Source organism: Cucurbita pepo, chromosome 8, assembly GCF_057944985.1.
Source record: "Cucurbita pepo subsp. pepo isolate OVF chromosome 8, ASM5794498v1, whole genome shotgun sequence".
NCBI lineage: Eukaryota > Viridiplantae > Streptophyta > Magnoliopsida > Cucurbitales > Cucurbitaceae > Cucurbita > Cucurbita pepo.
The window spans coordinates 7,854,315-7,872,869 of record NC_141805.1 but is presented as its reverse complement, the minus strand read 5'-3'; the positions used below and the strand labels follow the sequence as shown (position 1 = coordinate 7,872,869).

Sequence of the window (18,555 nt, the reverse complement as noted above, 5' to 3'; positions counted from 1 at the left end):
TCGTGACTTCATTTTTACGATATCTTCAACTGACACTATCATCCATACATGGGAACTTTACATTTATATGGAAAAATAGTAAACGTGATTTGAGCATTTAAAAAAACCCAGTAAGTAGCCCCATTGTTAGGGTCGAAAAGTACAATGACATACAATCATGATTCATTGTGGGACCTAACTTTTCTTGACTATTCCTTGGATTCTTTTTTCTTTCTAGGTAGGGTTGTATGCATAGTACTTCTCTATGCACGGTTCTCGCACGCATGCATGAACTCTTAGTTAGGTTCGTATACATACCCCTTGGGCTTGACTATGGACTAGCATACTCTCACGCGGTCAGAAATCAATAGAAAGAAAGGAGCGCATATCATAACATGGTGTACACAACCTTACAAAATATATTGGAGAATTGTCTCATGCTTGTGACATACAACAAGCATGAATTTCCATATTTTCAAGTCATCGTACATGGTTATGATGTACATCATACTTCCATTCTTTTCATGACATAACTTCCCAATGAGATATGTCCTACGAGATTTGCATGTGTACATGAAATATCTTTCATTATTAACGTACGTGTCTCGTCAATGTCTCATAGGCATAATTGTGAACATGATCTGATAATATACATGAGCTGACATACTGAAAATACATACATCACATAACATTCCACATGTAATAATCATACCATAACATATCATGACACTAGAAATGATACGTAAATTTACCACATGATATGTGTCAATCATACAACAGTCAATTCATCAAACCTAGCTCGAAGAGCTTTAAATAGTAAGTCTAGTTACTTGGTTAACCTAAGCTAAAGTCACTAAATACTTTTGATGTTAGTCTGATCACGTTCGTAAAAGTCCAACTCCACCTGTGGAGTCCCATGAGAACATATTTAGGACTTGACTAAGAAAATTAATTCATCTAACTTCTTTAATTAATCCAAATTTGGCTTCAAATATTTTAATTAAAAAAATAGCAACTCCACTTACCTCAAATGCTTCCATACAAAAAAAAAAAAAAAAAAAAAACATGAAATGGTCCAAAATACCAAAGAGCTAGTGGCGAGCTGCACGCAGGGGTGGCAGCACGAATCAGGTGCAGATCGGGCATGGGTAGACGTGGGTCAAGTAATGGGCTCGCGAGTTGGATCGCTGGCTGGTGACTGGGCCGTGGGCACACTACTTGGGCGAAAGTGCATTTGGGCTAGGCTACATGGATTATTGGGCTGCGTTGGCTGTTGTAGTGTGGGCTAGAGTGTTCTGGGTCATAGGTGTCTCTGGTGTGGGCTAGACATTCCAAGCTAATGGCTAGGTTGCCGAAGCTGCGGTTCGAAGCTTGGTTTGATTCGAGAGGCTAACTTCGTACTTGCTTCCTAAGTTTTTGTTAAAGAAATTGATATGAAAACTTGTTTTAAATTGAGTTATTCCACCGAATAAACTTTCATAAAAAAGTTCCCTTTAAATCTCCACGAAAGAGAAGCAAAATAACTTTCGCCCCATAAATTATAAAATTAAAAATAATAAATAAAGTTTTCTAACCCCTCCGAATCAAATTATGGTAATCATCACAACACTCAACAACACTCAACCTTGAAGTATTAACAAATCTACAACATCTCAACCCTGTCTTGAATAATTAACAAATCTACAACATCTCAACCCTCTTCAATAATACAACAGTATTATTATTATATAAAGCCTTTTTGATCCACCAAATCTGTTACCAAAGGAACCCAGATTTTGCGATTGGGGGAATAATGCTCTATGGAGCCGACATGGAAAATGTCCGAAGACATGCATTATGCATGCACGAGTGTCCAAGCAGATAATCTTCCTATCGTCAATGGGTTATGTACTCGATCTCTGCATGCTCTCTCAACCATTCAAGCACTTTTGCTCCCTCTAGTATGTCTTGTACCTGAATCAATATGAGGTCAGATCAGTTTTCTTTTCATTCCCTGTACGAACCTAATTGTTTCAACATATCCTTTTCAACAAATCCTCGACTTTTCTCACCTGTTCCTGCACCCGCTCTTCGTCATATTCTTGTTTACTACGTTTAAATTCTGCAATGGAATTTTCCACCTCTTTCATGAGCTCATCTGTGGCCACCTGCAAAGAAGGAAGAGCTTGTTGAAATACTTGCACAAGCTTAAGAATGGACACAACTACCCATAAATGCCAACCACACATCTTTGAGAAAATGGAACTTAACTAATACTTATTAAGCTTATTCAAGCTCATAATTATATTTAATGAAATTAAGACTTCAAGGCTAAATAGTAACGAAATAAGAAAAGAAAATAGTCTAAGATACAGATACTCATACCTGCAAATTTTCACGTTTAAATATATCTCCCACTGCCAGATTCTGTTTTATAACATGCTTAATGTTGTCCTCCTGATTGTCAAGGTACTCCTTCACAGCCTTCGGACTAGATAGAATAGCCAACTGCTGTTCATTTAATTTCATGTTTGCCTGTGCCACAACCAAGAAACATATGAGACCTGGTACACTACACAGATTTGTGGCCTTCAATTTCAGGGATCTTTGCAGGTTCTGACCTGTATTTGCAATAGTTTGGCTCCATATAGCTGTCTACCTTCTTCCTCAAAGATGGATTGAGGAATATCAACTTCCACCATCTGAAAGGTTGTGTCAATTTACTATACTCAGCCAAATTGTATACCCAAATAAACAAAATCCATGCAAACAAACTCAGACACTCTAACACACTGCCCAGAAGTCCGAATAGGCACATGAATCTTATAAAAGATATTTCAGATAGTAAAATACCTTGCAAAGCTGGTCAAGAATTGCATTGTCCGTTGCTTGATCTTTAGCTGTTTGCTCCACTTCAAGGCATCTTTGCAGCAACGCTTCCTTGACCTGTAGAATTGCAGCATAAGATATATATATATATATATATATATATATATATATATATATATATATATATATATATATATATATATAATGTACTCTTCTTCTCTTTTAAATATCTTCCTTGGGTGCATTTCATATTGCTAATATGAGCTAGATTGGGACTGGGAGGACAACTGAGAGCATTATGTTACCTGTTCAAGCGTTGTAGAGCCGGGAAGAAGCTTATCGGCTAGGGAGTCATCCAACGGAGGCAATTCTCTGTAGAACAGTTCCTTGCACTCGACCTAAAATAAAGAAAGAGATAAGAGAAGAACAAGTAAAATATTGTATATGTTACAGTGACCAACAATAAATGGAATACATGAATGCTTAAATGTCTGTTCAGTCATTGACAAAGTGGCAGGGTGAACTAGTCTAAGAGCAAATTATCATACATTCATGAGTTTAGCTGTTTATTTATTTATTTTTATTCATTTTTTTAAATGTTTAAGTTCAACAATATTTAGGGTGGGAGAATCTGAGTCTCTGACCTCTTGGTCAAGGATTTCTTAAGTTCAAGTAATAAAGAGTCGATGAAAAAGTCAGAAAAACAGGTATCAATTATAGTCACCTCATCAGTTTAACAAATTGGCCCCCTTGGGTATCTAAGGAATAAGAACTCACTGTGAATTGCGCATGAACACCACGGAGATCTTCCTGTTTCCATGATTCTGGGAATACAAGAGGAAATGATTTTGTTTCACCTCGTTCAATGCCAATTAATGAATCAACAAACCCTGGAAGCACCTTATCACCATCTTCCGTATCAAAATTATAACCTAGACATGGCAAGAAGGAAATGAGAGGAATGCCCGTGACTCGATCATTGCGCATCGACAAAAGTATTCATGATGGGGAGCTTATTCGAACCTTTGCTCTCTGCCGATGGAATCTTTTGACCAACAGATTGGTCTTCACCAATTGTTGTTGCTGATATATCAATTACTGCAACATCACCAATCTGCACACATTTGTCAAATGGTCAAAATTCTCACACGATATTTTAAGTGTAATTGTCACTTTGCAATGATTAGATGGGAAGCCAATAAATTTTAAACTCTATGATATTAGTAATCCTGCAACAGAAGATCACCATCAAGTTAACATCAATGGTATAACATTTTCATATAGCCTTCAATTCTGCTCTATTTCTACTATTTCAGAATGACTAAAACTGACATAACGAGTAGACAATTTAATTTCATATAAATTTGCAGAACATGGCAGAGAAATGGCTCCTTCAGATCTGTACCATTTGATTGCAGAGTAACCTCAATTTCTCTTTCAGAAAAAAACTATGGAGAAAACAAAACAACTTAAACGAACAGGCTCAAAAATGGTTTCAACAGTCACCTGTAATCCTCTATCAGTCACAATTCTTAATATACTGAGGGACTTGTGGCGGCGCTTTAATTCCTGTTCAGAAGCTTTTTGAGCATTTATTTCATTGTCTATTTCAACAACCACCTTCAAGTTTCTATATCCATTTTCAGGAACCCATCTGACTTCAGGTGCAATATCAACAACAATGTCATATCTGGATCACAAAGTCACAAAGTCACAGGCAAATAACTAGTGCACTGCAATCTTTAAAGCGGAAAAACGTGAGCAAGGAAAAAAAAAGTCTATTACTCGTGGCGTAACTGAAAAGCACGAGAGAATTACAAGATAAAGGTAAGCTCTGTGCATGTGCAACTGAATTAGCAGAAATATGCACCTACATCTTAAGAGAACATAAAAGATACATATTTGGAAAACCTGAGAGAGCCTTGAGATGAAAAGGTATCCTCCAAGTCAGCAAATTTAGATGTGATACGAACCGAGTCTTTCAGTGCCCTTCCTTCTACCTACATCATAAGTATATATATATATATATATATATATATATATATATATATATCAAATAAAAAGAATAGGAAAAGAAAGACCATAAGTTGGTACAAAACTGATTGTAGATTAGCATCTGTGTCATAGGGAGTCAAGGATGACTATTGAAAAATGTGTTTTGAAGTGAAACATTTCTTCTATTTGTACTTAACATTTAAATGCGTTCTCTGAAAACACTTACTTTATAAGTATCTTAGAATTAATTTTGATTATTAACTAAACACATTGCAAATTTTCAAAAGTGCTTTTAATTGGTCAGAACCCTTTTGAGCCTTCAAAAAATCATTCCAAACTCAAAGAGAGCCTAGATCCAATTGCTGCAGCTCCTTATGCTTCTTGATCGATAAAATATTTTATAAGAAAAGAAAATAAAAAGGTAAAGGGAGAGTAAAAAATCGTCAGTTTTAACTTACTGAGGACATTGCATGAGGAAGGGTCCTCTTCAAAATAGATTCTACAACGGCCTTCTGAATATGGTTCTTCCCTACATAACTTTCAAGAATACTTTCTGGAACTTTCTTTCCAGGACGAAATCCAGGGATCTGCTTACAGAAAAACAGAACATAAAGTTCTCATTCTTCTTCCAAATTAGTTTCTATCATTCCCAGAGCATTTACTTCTTGCACACTAAGAATTTTCCTTTCATAAATAATTATTTAATGTTGTTGAACCCCACATCATTCTTGAAGGATTTTGACTTCACAACCAATTAATAGGCGAAGTAAATCCATTAAAATATCACATTGTATAGCAGTAGATATGATCCTAGATTATTACTAAAACAATATCTTCATAAGGTCTTTTGAGTAGAATCTAAAATCAAATTCACATTGAGTTAGGCTCAAAGCTAAGTATATTATTGTAAATATTAAACTAATGTAGAGATATAGAAGAAGTCATTGTTGGAGGAGAGGATTATTCAAGATCAGGAGTTAACCAGTACAAGATTTCCACTGGCACAACACAGGAGAGTGAGGAAGATGCATAGGAGTTATGTAGGTAGCATGTAAGAGGGTAACTAGTAAGTACCTTGGCCTGCTTCATGAACTCAGCAATGGTCCTGCTACGACAATCCTCGCAAACAGCAGGTGGAACTCCGACGCTCAATCTAACCTGAACAGAATATTGCATTCTCAAATAAGGGAAACGAGAATGAGGAAGAATGAAAGAATGAATGAAAGAATGATTTAAAGAAGAAAAGAACTGACTCTGGAATTGGGCTCTTGGGTCTCGGAAATATCCAGGGCCGCGGGAAGCTTGTCGACCTTAGGGCCGAGATCGACGGGGGAAGGGGAAGAAGGTGGAGAAGAAAATCTGCAGGAAATCGGGGAGATCTGAAGTGGGTGAAGGAGGTGAAATGGGGGAGGAAGAAAGCGAAGGTTGAGGGAGTTGGAGCGTCGATTCCTGCATGGAAGCAAGGGGGTTTTGGAGAAAGAAGCAGAAATTGAGGGGCGGGATGGAGTGTGGTTCAGAAAGGTTGCGGAGAAATTAGATGGGAAGAGCGCCATGGCCGCTGGGTTACTGCAACTCAGAGTGGAGCGAAACTAACCGAATTCAACTGGATAAAACGTTCGTTCAAGTTTCAAGGATGATAAAGAGGATAAAGTTGCCGTTAAACCAAAACGGCGTCGTACCAGTCACGACCAATTATTGTTTTTTATTTATTTATTTATTTATTTATTTAAAAGAAATTAACCCAAATAACAAAGCCCTTACGAAATCTTATTTATTTGTACAAGACTTTGGAGCAAGTAAATTAAAAATTCATCGAAATTTTCTTCATCTTGAAAGTTTGTTTAATCCTAAAGAAAGCAAACCCGATTCCAATGCTTTCGTTGCGCGCATGAAGCGTTAATTCTCAACAGTCATGATTACTATGTGTAGAAAATCATTAAAAAATAATTCACTTTAAACATTGTCGTAGACATAAATGTTCATAAATTCATTTTAATTATAATAGTAGCATCGTAGAAGGAAAAACAACCTTTTTTTTTTTTTTTTTATCAAAGCTTAGAAAGAAATATCATTGACCTATTCTAACACAAAGGTCTACGACTATCCTAACATAATTTTCATGGTCTCCTCAGTTGATGTCGTCATTTGTTCATCAAATTTTTTCTCTTAGTTGAAAAAAATGTTAAATGTGCTCTGAGTATTTAAAAATACTAGATGAGTGACTCAATTGTTGGTGTTCGAAAATGTAATCCCATGCAACATTGTTTATGGTGAGACCTACTTTTTGTGATTATTCTTTGGAATCTACTTTCATTTATTTCTAGTTAGGTTTAGACGCATATTACGACACATGGTTCACACATGTAAGCATAAACTCATTAAACATGCTAGTATATGTATATACCTATATGTTTGACTAAAAGCTAGTGTACACTAATGCTGCCAAAAATCAATGGAAAGAAGGGGAGTACATATTATCATGGTGTATGCGTTCGTATAAAACATGCTGGAAAATTATCCCGTGTTGTGATATACAACATGCATGTATGTGTTATTCATACAACATATAATTAATCCAACCTAGCCTAAAAGTGTTCCAACAATAAATTCACTTTCAACGATTTATTCTAAGATTCACTTCAAATTCCAACATTAGATCCATAAATACCTCATCTCCTAAGCTCACCATTGATTATAAATAGAGAACTTTCACACTATTTAGGTGCGGTGGTTTTAGCAAATATTTTTGGTTATACTGTATTCTAAGTATAATTATGTATGAGCGATAAATTTCAATTCAAATAACAAGATGCTACTTGCTTGGCATATTAGCCAGCAATCTAAGGATAGATAAGTACATTTTAGCCATTCAAGGAGCTAAGTTCATGAAGAGAATGACTAGGAAGATACGCCTAAAAACTTCGATCAATGGAAGTGAACTTTGAAGATCTCAATTCTCAGGCATTCCAAAACATTAAATATATTTGCATTTAAAACAAAATATATTTGCATTTAAAACAAAATGTAAATATATTTTATTTACAAAACCAAAATAAAGTTTGAATACATTGGATCTGACGAGAGAAAATAACATAAAACATTAAATAGTTGAAACACGTTGTGACTTTGTATGACACTTGCTCTAAATCTGCTTCCACCCTTGACTAGCTTATTGTACCTGAAAAATATGGAAAACACGGAGTGAATATAAAGATTCAGTAAGTAACCTACTTTTCTTGACTTGTTCTTGTTCATTTCCTAAGAATTTTGGGCCTTAGGTTCTGTTCTTGAGTTCTTGTCATGATCTAGCCAAAGAACTTTAGTCTTGGATTATGAGGTCTTATTCTTAGTTTTGAGCTAAGAATTTTAGTTCTAAGGTTATGGGTTCTTAATCTTGAGAATTTTTTATCTTAGTCTACTTCTTGGTTCTTGTCTTTGTTCTTGTTCCGGTTCTTTTTTCTAGTTTTGTTCCCCATGACAATCCTCCTAGGATTATGGTACAAGGCATGAACCTGATGTGCCCAAGGCTCTATGTGTTCCAAGCAACACAGTTTGTACCTACATCCAAGGTTTCTTGTGTTCCAAGCGACGTAATCTGAACCTACATCAAGAACTTCATGCATTCCTTGCGATATAGTCTGAAGCCTACTCCCAAAGTTTCTTACGATTTAAGCAAAATAATTTGAAACCTACATCCAAAACTTGTTACGTTCCAAACGACATAGTCTGAGTACCTATGTGCAAGGCTTCATATGTTCCAAGTGACATAGTCTCATACCTACATTCAAGGCTTCTTACATTCCAAGTGATGAGATTGATTCATGAATATGTTGTACCATGGGAAGTTTAAGAGTTTCTTGATTTTCTGAGTCCGATTGTGTTGGTATTCTTGGTTCTCGTTTCTTGCAATGTTCATAGCAACCTTCTTGTTCTTAATGGACTTAGCTTATGTAGTGTTACTTTAGAGCATGGTTATATGATCAACATACTTGACTTGAACCATCTTTTTAAGATAGCATATTGATTACTGATTCTTGGTTGAATGTAGCCTTTCTTATTTAGCTTAGCTCTCATATCTCAGATAAGGAGTCAATTTAGAATGCGTAAGAACATAAAATCCAACAATCCAACAACTTATTCTCGAGCTTCGAATGATTTTTGAAACTGTTCACTATAGGAAATCTAATTTTCTGATGACGTTTTTGTAAACACTTCAAACTTCATGAGTATTTTGGTTTGACACTTTTTAATTATTCTTATTATTTTTTTGAAAATTTAAACTTTTTTTTTTTTTTTTTTTTTTTACCCATTTTGTCCTTAAATCTTACTTGTGTACCTTATACGTACTTTTAAGTTACTTGCCAAACATAAAATTGCAGCGACTGTCTTCTATGCCAACTTCAAACTAAACTTCCTTAATCTCATCAAACTCCTCGTTAGTCTGACAAAGAAGTTTGTAAACACGACCATACTCCACAACTTTTTTCTAGTGAGCTTGAACTTTAGTTGACTCCCATTCCTACGTGTCAAAAGGATCTAGGTCTTGCAATTTAAGATTCAGCTCAAACACTTCGATTAATTACCTTGGTAAAGGTAGAATACATCATATCTGTACATATTAAGATGATTTACTGATTTACTTGTTTATTACCTGAATCAAAGAGAATCTATGATTTCCTGGTTTGTTAACTAGTTTTTTTTACCAAATCTATGATTTCATGGTTTGTTACAATGTAATCCTCATTATACATATCTATAAATATACGAGGTCGTGATAGGTTATAGTGTCATTTAACCTAACATGGTATCAGAGTTATGCCCTAAACTTTGCCATGTCAATAGAATTCTCAAATGTCGAACAAAAGTATTGTGAGCCTCAAAGGCATAGTAAAAAATGACTAAGACTATTGTGAGCCTCAAAGGTATAGTAAAAAATGACTAAGACTCCAAAAGAAAAGGAGTCGAGCCTCGATTAAGAGAATGCATACTTTGTTCGTGGGGAGGTGTTGGATGAAAGTCCCACGTTGGCTAATTTAGGGAATGATCATGGGTTTATAATCAAAGAGTACTATATCTATTGGTTTGAGATCTTTTGGGGAAACCCAAAGCAAAGCCAATGAGAGTTTATGCTCAAAGTGGAAAATATCATATCATTGTGGAGAGTCGTGTTCATTTAACGTACCTTACTTGAAGTACATTAGCTTACTTTATTCATAGTAGAGTAACACATCGATGTTATAACAATCCCTTCAACCATGGAATTTACCAACCAAAGTCATTACCATACAACTTTTAGCATCCCAGGTTCATCCTTGGCAGATTCTTTTTTCTCTTTAATGAGATTACTAATTTTACTAACATTTTCTTGTCCATGAATCTTCCAACACTTGAGAACTAACAATCACTGATCAAACTCGTATAAAATTGACAACAATTAACAAACTATGGCATGGTTAGATAGAACAAGTGGTACGATAAGTTGCAAATACTAGATCATGAACAAGGAGTTATAGCATGAGTGTGATGTTGTAGTTCATTTTGTCAGAGTGGAAATGTCATGGTCTAAATTGATCGGTAACATATACTTGAACAATGTTCAAAAGACCTCATATCAAAGAGATAATGTTTCTCACTTTATACTTATGATCTCTTACTCATGTAGACCTCCAACAATTCTCAACATCGGTGACAGCTATTTTGCTACCTAATTTTAATTTAAATGATAGCTCATATATGTTATTAAGGAAATTATCGAAACCAACATGATACTAAAAATAAAGCCTACTTAAATTTAAATCGACCCTCAAGTACATGCAAAATATAAAATGGTATACACCAATGACATCTTTTTCTGTTTTCCTATTATCTAAAAGAATTCTATTTTAGTTTTCAAAAGACTATTTATAAATTTTTTAAAAGTGAGGCACAAAAAAAAAGAAAAAAGAGGTAAAAACATAAAGATATCTCTAGCATACACATATCTTTATAGATTGCCCCTGGCTGTTAAGATGTGGACATCTCTCTGGTTCATCCTCGTCAAGAAGCTCTTTGGTAACTTTCTAACCAAAAGAAAAATGCCTCAAGAATATGTTTACACATGAAGCTTATGGTATTCAGAATACATGTTCTGAATTTGAACTGATACCAGGAAAGCACAGAAATACCCTCACATATCTCTCTCTCTCTCTCTCTCTAAATACACAACAAAATCAAATGTTTATCAAAGCAATGAATTGTTTTCCTCTTCCTCTGCATCTAACAGGAAGTCTAGATTAGATATCTTTCTCTATCGAAGAACATTCCGCATACCAAAACTCTTTTCCAGGGGAAACAATTTGAGTTGGATATCCATCCTTCCAACTGATCCTTCACGCTCCATCCTCATTCTCCACAGCTCTAGTAACACCGACTTCAGCAGGTCGAAGTACTCGCTCATGAAGCATGTATCCTTTCTGTGGATATTAACAACAAAATCACAGTTAGGCTTTTGCAATTATCATAGTTTTTATGCAAGTTCTACTACAAGCTCTATTTCAACAAATAGGTACAGATTCAAGTACCGTGTTTTCATGTTAAGTCATCGTGTTTGTTAAACAAAAACTTAGCCAATTCGAAGACAACTCTTGAAGAATGATAGAGCGCAAGTGGAACTCAAATGACATTGAAATTAAAAGAAACTCCTGAACTAATTACCAACATACCTTGATATCCCAATAGCATTCCAAATTCTTTCCTAATAGCACTCCGATCAAAGAAGCATTTTATTTAATGAGTTTTCCATTTAGAGTCTCAAACCTGGTATCTAGAGAATTTTTCCTAGACCCAGACATTTCAAGAACATAGTATCAGGCCCCTAAGCTTACCAACTTTTATGCATCTCAAGATCAAGATCTTCAATTCCCTTTTTTCAAAAATTTATTTCATTTAAGATTTGAAGTGTTAGTCTTCAATGCCAATGATGTTCATAGCTTGTTCGTCTTACTTTAAGCCTGTAAATGGCACTTCAGAATAATTAATTTGTCAAAGAAAATGTTCGCGAAGTTCCCATTTTCTTTTCTTATTACCTATGCCTACGCCTACAGTTTCATCATCATAAAATTTCCATTTGCAACTCTAATAAATATGAAGAATTTGAAATATAATAATGGTAGAAACAGAACCACACACAAAACAATGATCATGACTACGAGACATACCTTCAATACAGCAGCAACAGTACCGGGAGGCTTAGAACCATCTGGTACTTGAAAAACTGCATTGTGCCTATGTGGATCAAATGGCTCATTTGTAGGGTCAAATATTTCCACTCCAAACTTTTTCAACACCTGGAAGTAATATAATTTAGTTAAAATTAATTAGCACAAGGATGTCATGAGGAGCCAAAATTAGAAGGAAACGGCCAATGACCGATAAACCATGTTATGTTAGTTAAGACGGTGTCAACTGACTAAGTCTTTTGCCATACAAGTTTTGCTGATAATCAAAGTTCTAACTGCAAACCTCAATAACATTTTATACATGAGAGCTTTACCTCAGACAGCTGCTTCTCAGTCATTTCAACACCTTCAAGAAGGGTTTTCAATAGGGGCACCGCCCCAGCAGAGTCATTAGTTGAATCAATCTTTGAAAAACTTTCCTTGACAACAGATGAAGCTCGTCCTAGATTGTCTGCGACGTCCAGTAAACCCTTTGCAAAATTCTAAAACACATAAAAATAATGTCAGGAGAGAATCTTGCAAGTGAACATTATTAATGTATTGTCATGTCATTGAAACATGAAAAAAGAAAAAAACATATATATACCAAGGATAAGAAATAGACCAAATGAAAACTAATACCTGAATAGCGAACTTCTTCGAATTCTCAGCTTCACGCCTTGTCCTGGCCATTATATTCTCCATCTCTGCATAAGTGCGAACAACTTTATCTTGCATTTGTTCAATCTCTTTGTGCTTTAATTTCAAAAGCTCTTCCTTCTCAGCCACAACTTTCACCAGATCATCCATGGTAAGATTGTCATCACTCTCAGAATCTGAACCAGAAAGCAGAGTTTGTTAATACTTGTACATTATAAGGCAGGCATTGAAAATCAACATCCGAATATGAAATCTGATTCTTTGGTTTACCATTAGATTCAGCCGTCGGCTCTGCAGCAGCAGAAGAGCTGCCATTACTTCGTACAGAATCACCATTTTCCTTATCAGGAGTCTCAGGGGATGCAAACGTTGATAATCCGAATTTATGAAGGGAAAATGAATTATGTAACGCAGATTCCTGAGCAGAAAAAGAATAGACCTGGGCACATTAGGCCAATGAATGAAAGTTTTATTATTTAACGTTCTCTAAGAAGACCAAACAAGTAACCAGAAACTAAGCAATAAATCCCAATGGATTCCCAATAATAAAAGGAAAAAAGTAAAAAAAAAGAAGAAAACTGAGAACAAAGGTAAACTAATTCCAAGCCACACCCACAACTAGAGGCTATCTAATTAAAGGAACATGAGTAAAATTGACATAAATAATAACGAATTCAAGACACCCAGAAACAGAACAAAAATAGACGGGAGGTTCAAAAGCATATAATAACAAAAAAATTGCGACAAAAGTCTTACAAAACCTCATACAAAAAAAAGGGGGAAGAAATTGAAATTCATACGCCGCTCTTACATGGGAAATTTCGAGAAAAACCCAAAACCCTAGCTAAACCCTAATAGCAGAAAACAAATCCTTGTAAGTGAAAGGTGTTTAAGGCGTACCTTATTGATGGATTCGTTAGCAAGACAGTGAAAGCGATTGGATAGAATTGGCGAGAATTGTGCGGTTTGATTGGATTGCGAGGCCGAGGAGAGAAGCGAGCTCCGGCAAATGCCGCGGGAGGCGCGTGCGAAAAGCTTGGTGACGATCATAGCTAACAAGGAAGGTGATTAAAACTGAAAAGGAAGATCGGATTTGAAGGCTTTTCAGGCAGAGAAAAGTGGAAGGAAATGAAGAGAAGAATGTGGCTGAGGAGGAGATCACAGGAGACAGACACGGGAGCGAGGGTTTTGTGGTGCCTTCAAGTCAAATTGGCGAAACTACCCCACCCTGTGTTTCCTTAAACGACGCCGTTCTCATTGCTTGCGGAACGCTTCACCGATCCCAGATTTTGTTTCGTAGAAATTAATTTCAAAATTATTAAAAGTAATATTTAAAAATGAAATAAATCTAAAAAGTGTATAGACAAATAATATTTTAATTTTATAACCTCAACCCATTTTGTCCATATGTCTTGCTCCACCTTCTATCTTATCCAAACACATCACATTCTTTCAATAACTTATAAGTGGAATGATATCGTCTTCTGATGTTGTCTTGTCTTTGAATGATAGACTAAATTCTTCGTTAACTATATGACATTCTGACTATCTACATAAAGTCATTGTATATGAAATAGCAACACAATTCTTAACTCTAAACATCCAACTATTTGATTATTCATGACTTACTCCCATCTGGTTGTATCCTCCAACTCTAGGGCATCATCAAAGAACTCTGGTTTTCCTTCATCAATCAACAACATATAGTATAATGAAAGTACATATCTTTATGATAATCTAATAGTTTTGTAGATATTCTGAATGTTGCCTTTTTTGATCCTTAATCTCTAAAACTAATTAAGTATAATGAATTAATTAATTGATGTTTTTTAAGATAACGAACATACTTTTAATTACTAATAGATTCAATATTTTGAAGTGTTTATAGTATAAAGCTTAGAATGATGATACGATGCCTTTTAAATCACTCAAATGTGAGAATTATAATAAAAAATTACAGCCCAACCAAAATAGAGTAGAAAATGCCTAAGGAAATGACATGGCAGCTGAGTTGTCATCCTGGACAAATTTCCATGACACATGTATAATAATATATTAATATATTTTAGCATAAATAAATTATACATATATATATAATAATATATTTTAGCATAAATAAATTTAAACTTGTGATCTTGGACTAATATTAGTATTATTATTATTTTAATAGAAAAAAGGAAATAATTTAAACCAGGTTATTACTATTTCTAAAATTAAAAAAAAAAAAAAAAAATTCTAACATTTATATTGATTTGATCTTGAGTCGTGTAAATGTTTGAGTTTGATCTGCAATTCGTAAAAAGAACGGTGTTAAGTTTTTGCTCTGATCCGTGGAAAGAGTAAAATTTTTATTCAAATTTACCAGAGGCGTATGAGGAGTGAAGTATGTCAAGTTTGACCAAACCACTATAAGATTACAGTGTTACTTTCCTATTTCTATAACTCTATCTCACTTAATTTTGAAATTATTAGCGTGATTGGTTAGTTTTGTTTTTAATGATTTATTGTTTTAAATTGAATTATTTTATATATCTGTATTAATTGTCACCTTCAAATTAATAAAAAGTTTGATAAAAAAAATATTTTAATTTTTACTAATTTTATGTCAAAATCTCATTCATCTCATTCATCACAATCATCACAGTCCAACACCCGGTACTTGCTCAAATGTCACTGTCTCCACATTTGGTTCCTCAACAACTGTCTCAGAAGTTCCTAAAGTATTTACTACAACATTACTAGGTGAATTTTTTCGCAACTCAACCTCAACTCCCTCTTGCTTCATTGTCTCGGAATCTTTCTTCTATTTGTATTTGTACAAGACATTTTCATCAAAAGTCATGTCACAATGTCTCAGGATCTTCTGTTCTTGTCACCCCAAAATTTGTATCCTAACATGTTATAACCATAACCTATGAAGTAGTACTTCACAGCCTCAGCGTCAAGCTTGTCACTCTTTTTTAGATCAACACGAACATATGCAGTGCATCCAAAAGTTCTCAAGTGAGAGTACTTGAGTTCTTTTCTGTCCATACCTCTTCTGGCAGCTTGAACCCCTAAGGTACTGACCACCCTCTATTGATCAAGTAGGCTACTGTATTTACAGCATTAACCTATAACTTATTTAGCAATCCATAATGAATCTTGATACTCCTTGCTCGCTCATTCAATGTTATTTTCATCCTTTCAGCAACATCATTTTGTCTTGCTTTATTGGGAACTATCCTCGTTAATCTAATTCTATCAACTGCACAAATGGTTTGAATTCTGACTTTTTATACTCTCCTCCATTGTCAGACCTAGCTATTTGATCTTCAAGTTGGTCTGATTTCCAACTTCAGCTTTCCACTCTCCTTGAAGGTGGCAAACATATCTGACTTATGTTTAAGGAAATAAGTTGATACCTTCCTACTGAAATCATCGATGAAAGTGACGTAGAACTTTGATCCACCAAGTGATGGAATTGGAGATGATCTCCAAACGTCTATATGGACCATTTACAACCACACTTTTTTCAGTTCTCTGGTAGCCTTTGTGAAGCTACTTGTTTCTATTTGCTCATGATGCAGCTCTCACAAGGGCCTATATCAACATATTTCAGAAATGATTTCCTTGTTAGAAACTCTTAGTTGTCCTTACCCTTCTAAAACTCCTTTCGTAGTCAACCTCTTCATTCCTTTGACGTTCATATGTCAAGTCTATTGTGTCATAGACTTGAATTTGAAGCACTCTCACCAACAATAGCCATATTTATACACCCTACAGTGGTGTATACGGTTCCAGATTTTGTGCCATATGCTACCACCATAACACCCTTCGCAATCTTTCACGAATTCTTCCCAAACTCTACTGCATAACCCGTCTTCCTCATTTTTTTTTTTACTTTATTGTCATTTTCTTTGTAAAGATCATATTTAAATCTTGAAAAAAAAAAAAAAAAAAACGTCTAGAATTTTGCTTCTTAATATTGAAGATCAAATAAACTTCAATTCACATTTTGCTTAAACCGTCTAAATCGGTAACCCTTATGTTTGATATTTTTGTTTCATGATTCAAGCTCGAAGATAAGTTCTAAATTTTCTCGAATTCCGTAAAAAGGAAAGTTAGACCATTCTCTTATATTTTTTAATTAAGAAGGGAATTTAGTCAAAATCCTAACGACCTTTCGTTTTGAATTCATTTCCAGTGTGCAGTTCTACCAAAACATATCTTTGTATCCCTTGTTCGTTTGATCATTTTTTTGTTTTATTTTGTTGTTACTTCATAATTAACTTCTCTTGATTTTCTTTAATTAACTTCTCTTGATTTTCTTGAATAGCTCGCTAAAATAAGAATTGATTTATCAATATATTAGCCTACCTTGATCATATTTTAGTTACTTTCCGAAATAGCTTACCTTTGTGTGTAATAAACACGAGTGTTCCTGAGTGTAAAATTAGTAAGTTGAGTGTGTGAGGCCCTAAGCATATTTAACTACTATTTGTACAAATCATGAACCAAAATGAGGGAAACAGAGGGGAGATTAATGAGCTAGTTAAAGAAGAAATCCAGGAGAATGAGGAGGAATTAGAAGACCGGAGTCATTTGGCACTTATTACAAGAAGACTTCTTAAAACTCAAGTTATTGAGAATGATGTCGATGATCAAAAAGACAACCTATTTCACAAACAGTGTTTAGTCAAGGGGACTCCTTGTAGTCTTGTCATTGATAGTGGAAGTTGCACTAATGTAGTAAGTACCATGTTGATCAAAAGATTGCAAATTCCAACCCAACAACATCCTAAACCTTATAAGCTTCAATGGCTCAATGAGAGTGGAACAATGAAGGTAGTTTCCCAAGTTTTAATATCTTTTACTTTGGGTCTTTTACTTTGGGAAAATATAAAGGTGAAGTTCTTTGTGATGTGTTACTAATGCTTACTGGAGACATATTGCTTGGCCGACCTTGACAATTTGATAGGAAGGTCATGTATGATGATTATTTGAAAAGATATTCTTTTATAAAAGATGGTAGAAAAACCACTCTTATACCTTTGAGGTATGCAGGTGTATTTCTTGTTCAAAGTTGGAGAAAAAGAAAAAAAGAGTTTGAAAAAGAATTGAAAAAAAAACCAGAATTGGGTGAAAAATTAGAGAAAAATCAAAGAGAAAAAAAAAAAAAACGGATGTATTTAGTGAAAAACTAAATGGGGGCAACATTGAAATATCCTATGATAAAAAATTGGCTGCTTTAGTTCGCACATCGCAGGTGTGACAACACTACGTATGTCCCAGAGAATTTGTGATTCACCCTTATTAGGAAAGTTTGAAGTATCTTAAGGGTCAAAGTAAAATTTACCGTAGGCGTGCAAAGTGGGTGGAGTTTATTGAAACATTTCCGTATATCATCAAATATAAGCAAGGTGATGGTTTTCCTGATTCAAGGACGAACTTTTTTGAAGAGGTGGAAGATGAAAAGGATCACGGTATTCCAAATGTTCCAACTAGACCCATTATATGATCCAGGACCAATAAAATTCAACAAGCATTGATTCTTCATCTACAAAATTGGATAGACTTAGTTCAACAATTATTTCATATGTTACAAGGTGATTCGATTGAGGAATGACCATTTGAAGCTCCATAAATGAATATTTGCACGGTTGAAGTAGTGGATGAAGTTGCTATAAATTGTACTGGATTGATAAGTTGTTAGAAAACTTTATTTATTATTTTTAATTTCATAATTCTTGTAATGATAAAAAGATCGAGAAGATATTGGTCAAATTGACTTCTTCTTTCGTGCAGATTTAAAGGGAGTGAGTAAATAATGGTCACTAATATCTTGAGTGGGCATTTGAAGAATTAAAAGTTTCATTCTTGAAGAGACTATAAATACCCACATATTATTATGTAAAAGGCAGATTTAGATTTTGGA

General features: G+C 34.6%; 2 protein-coding genes across 3 annotated transcripts; both read right to left on the bottom strand.

Moving 5' to 3' along the window:
- Nucleotides 1–1,539: 1,539 nt before the first annotated feature.
- Nucleotides 1,540–6,399, bottom strand: LOC111784215 (trigger factor type chaperone family protein). Its single transcript, XM_023664997.2, has 13 exons — nucleotides 6,036–6,399; nucleotides 5,857–5,940; nucleotides 5,241–5,369; nucleotides 4,699–4,787; nucleotides 4,294–4,477; nucleotides 3,811–3,901; nucleotides 3,565–3,719; nucleotides 3,093–3,185; nucleotides 2,812–2,904; nucleotides 2,580–2,660; nucleotides 2,344–2,493; nucleotides 2,031–2,126; nucleotides 1,540–1,932 (listed from the first exon to the last, which is right to left on the bottom strand). Exons 1-13 carry the CDS (start codon nucleotides 6,333–6,335, stop codon nucleotides 1,855–1,857), a joined length of 1,623 nt encoding a protein of 540 aa, XP_023520765.1. The 5' UTR covers nucleotides 6,336–6,399; the 3' UTR covers nucleotides 1,540–1,854.
- A 4,346-nt stretch (nucleotides 6,400–10,745) lies between these two features.
- Nucleotides 10,746–13,828, bottom strand: LOC111784216 (grpE protein homolog 2, mitochondrial). 2 transcript variants are annotated; one of them, XM_023664999.2, is made up of 6 exons: nucleotides 13,539–13,828; nucleotides 12,909–13,077; nucleotides 12,621–12,814; nucleotides 12,314–12,481; nucleotides 11,979–12,107; nucleotides 10,746–11,234 (listed from the first exon to the last, which is right to left on the bottom strand). In XM_023664999.2, the coding sequence occupies exons 1-6, from the start codon at nucleotides 13,686–13,688 to the stop codon at nucleotides 11,151–11,153; spliced, it is 894 nt and encodes a 297-aa protein (XP_023520767.2). In that variant the 5' UTR covers nucleotides 13,689–13,828; the 3' UTR covers nucleotides 10,746–11,150. The 2 variants fall into 2 exon arrangements, with proteins under 2 accessions (XP_023520767.2, XP_023520768.2); XM_023665000.2 differs by having other exon boundaries at nucleotides 12,909–13,056; nucleotides 13,539–13,825.
- Between the last annotated feature and the right edge of the window lie 4,727 nt (nucleotides 13,829–18,555).

What these genes read in the sequence shown, in the direction of transcription:
- LOC111784215 (XM_023664997.2), bottom strand. Translation starts at nt 6,335, where the DNA reads ATGGCGCTCTTCCCATCTAATTTCTCCGCAACCTTTCTGAACCACACT. An exon ending in TCCATCGGCAGAGAGCAAAG is followed by an intron (nt 3,720 to 3,810) that starts GTTCGAATAAGC and finishes TGCCATGTCTAG; the next exon opens with GTTATAATTTTGATACGGAA. An exon ending in AAGAGCGGGTGCAGGAACAG is followed by an intron (nt 1,933 to 2,030) that starts GTGAGAAAAGTC and finishes ATATTGATTCAG; the next exon opens with GTACAAGACATACTAGAGGG.
- LOC111784216 (XM_023664999.2), bottom strand. Translation starts at nt 13,688, where the DNA reads ATGATCGTCACCAAGCTTTTCGCACGCGCCTCCCGCGGCATTTGCCGG. An exon ending in GCCGACGGCTGAATCTAATG is followed by an intron (nt 12,815 to 12,908) that starts GTAAACCAAAGA and finishes TTTCTGGTTCAG; the next exon opens with ATTCTGAGAGTGATGACAAT. An exon ending in CGAAGAAGTTCGCTATTCAG is followed by an intron (nt 12,482 to 12,620) that starts GTATTAGTTTTC and finishes TATGTGTTTTAG; the next exon opens with AATTTTGCAAAGGGTTTACT.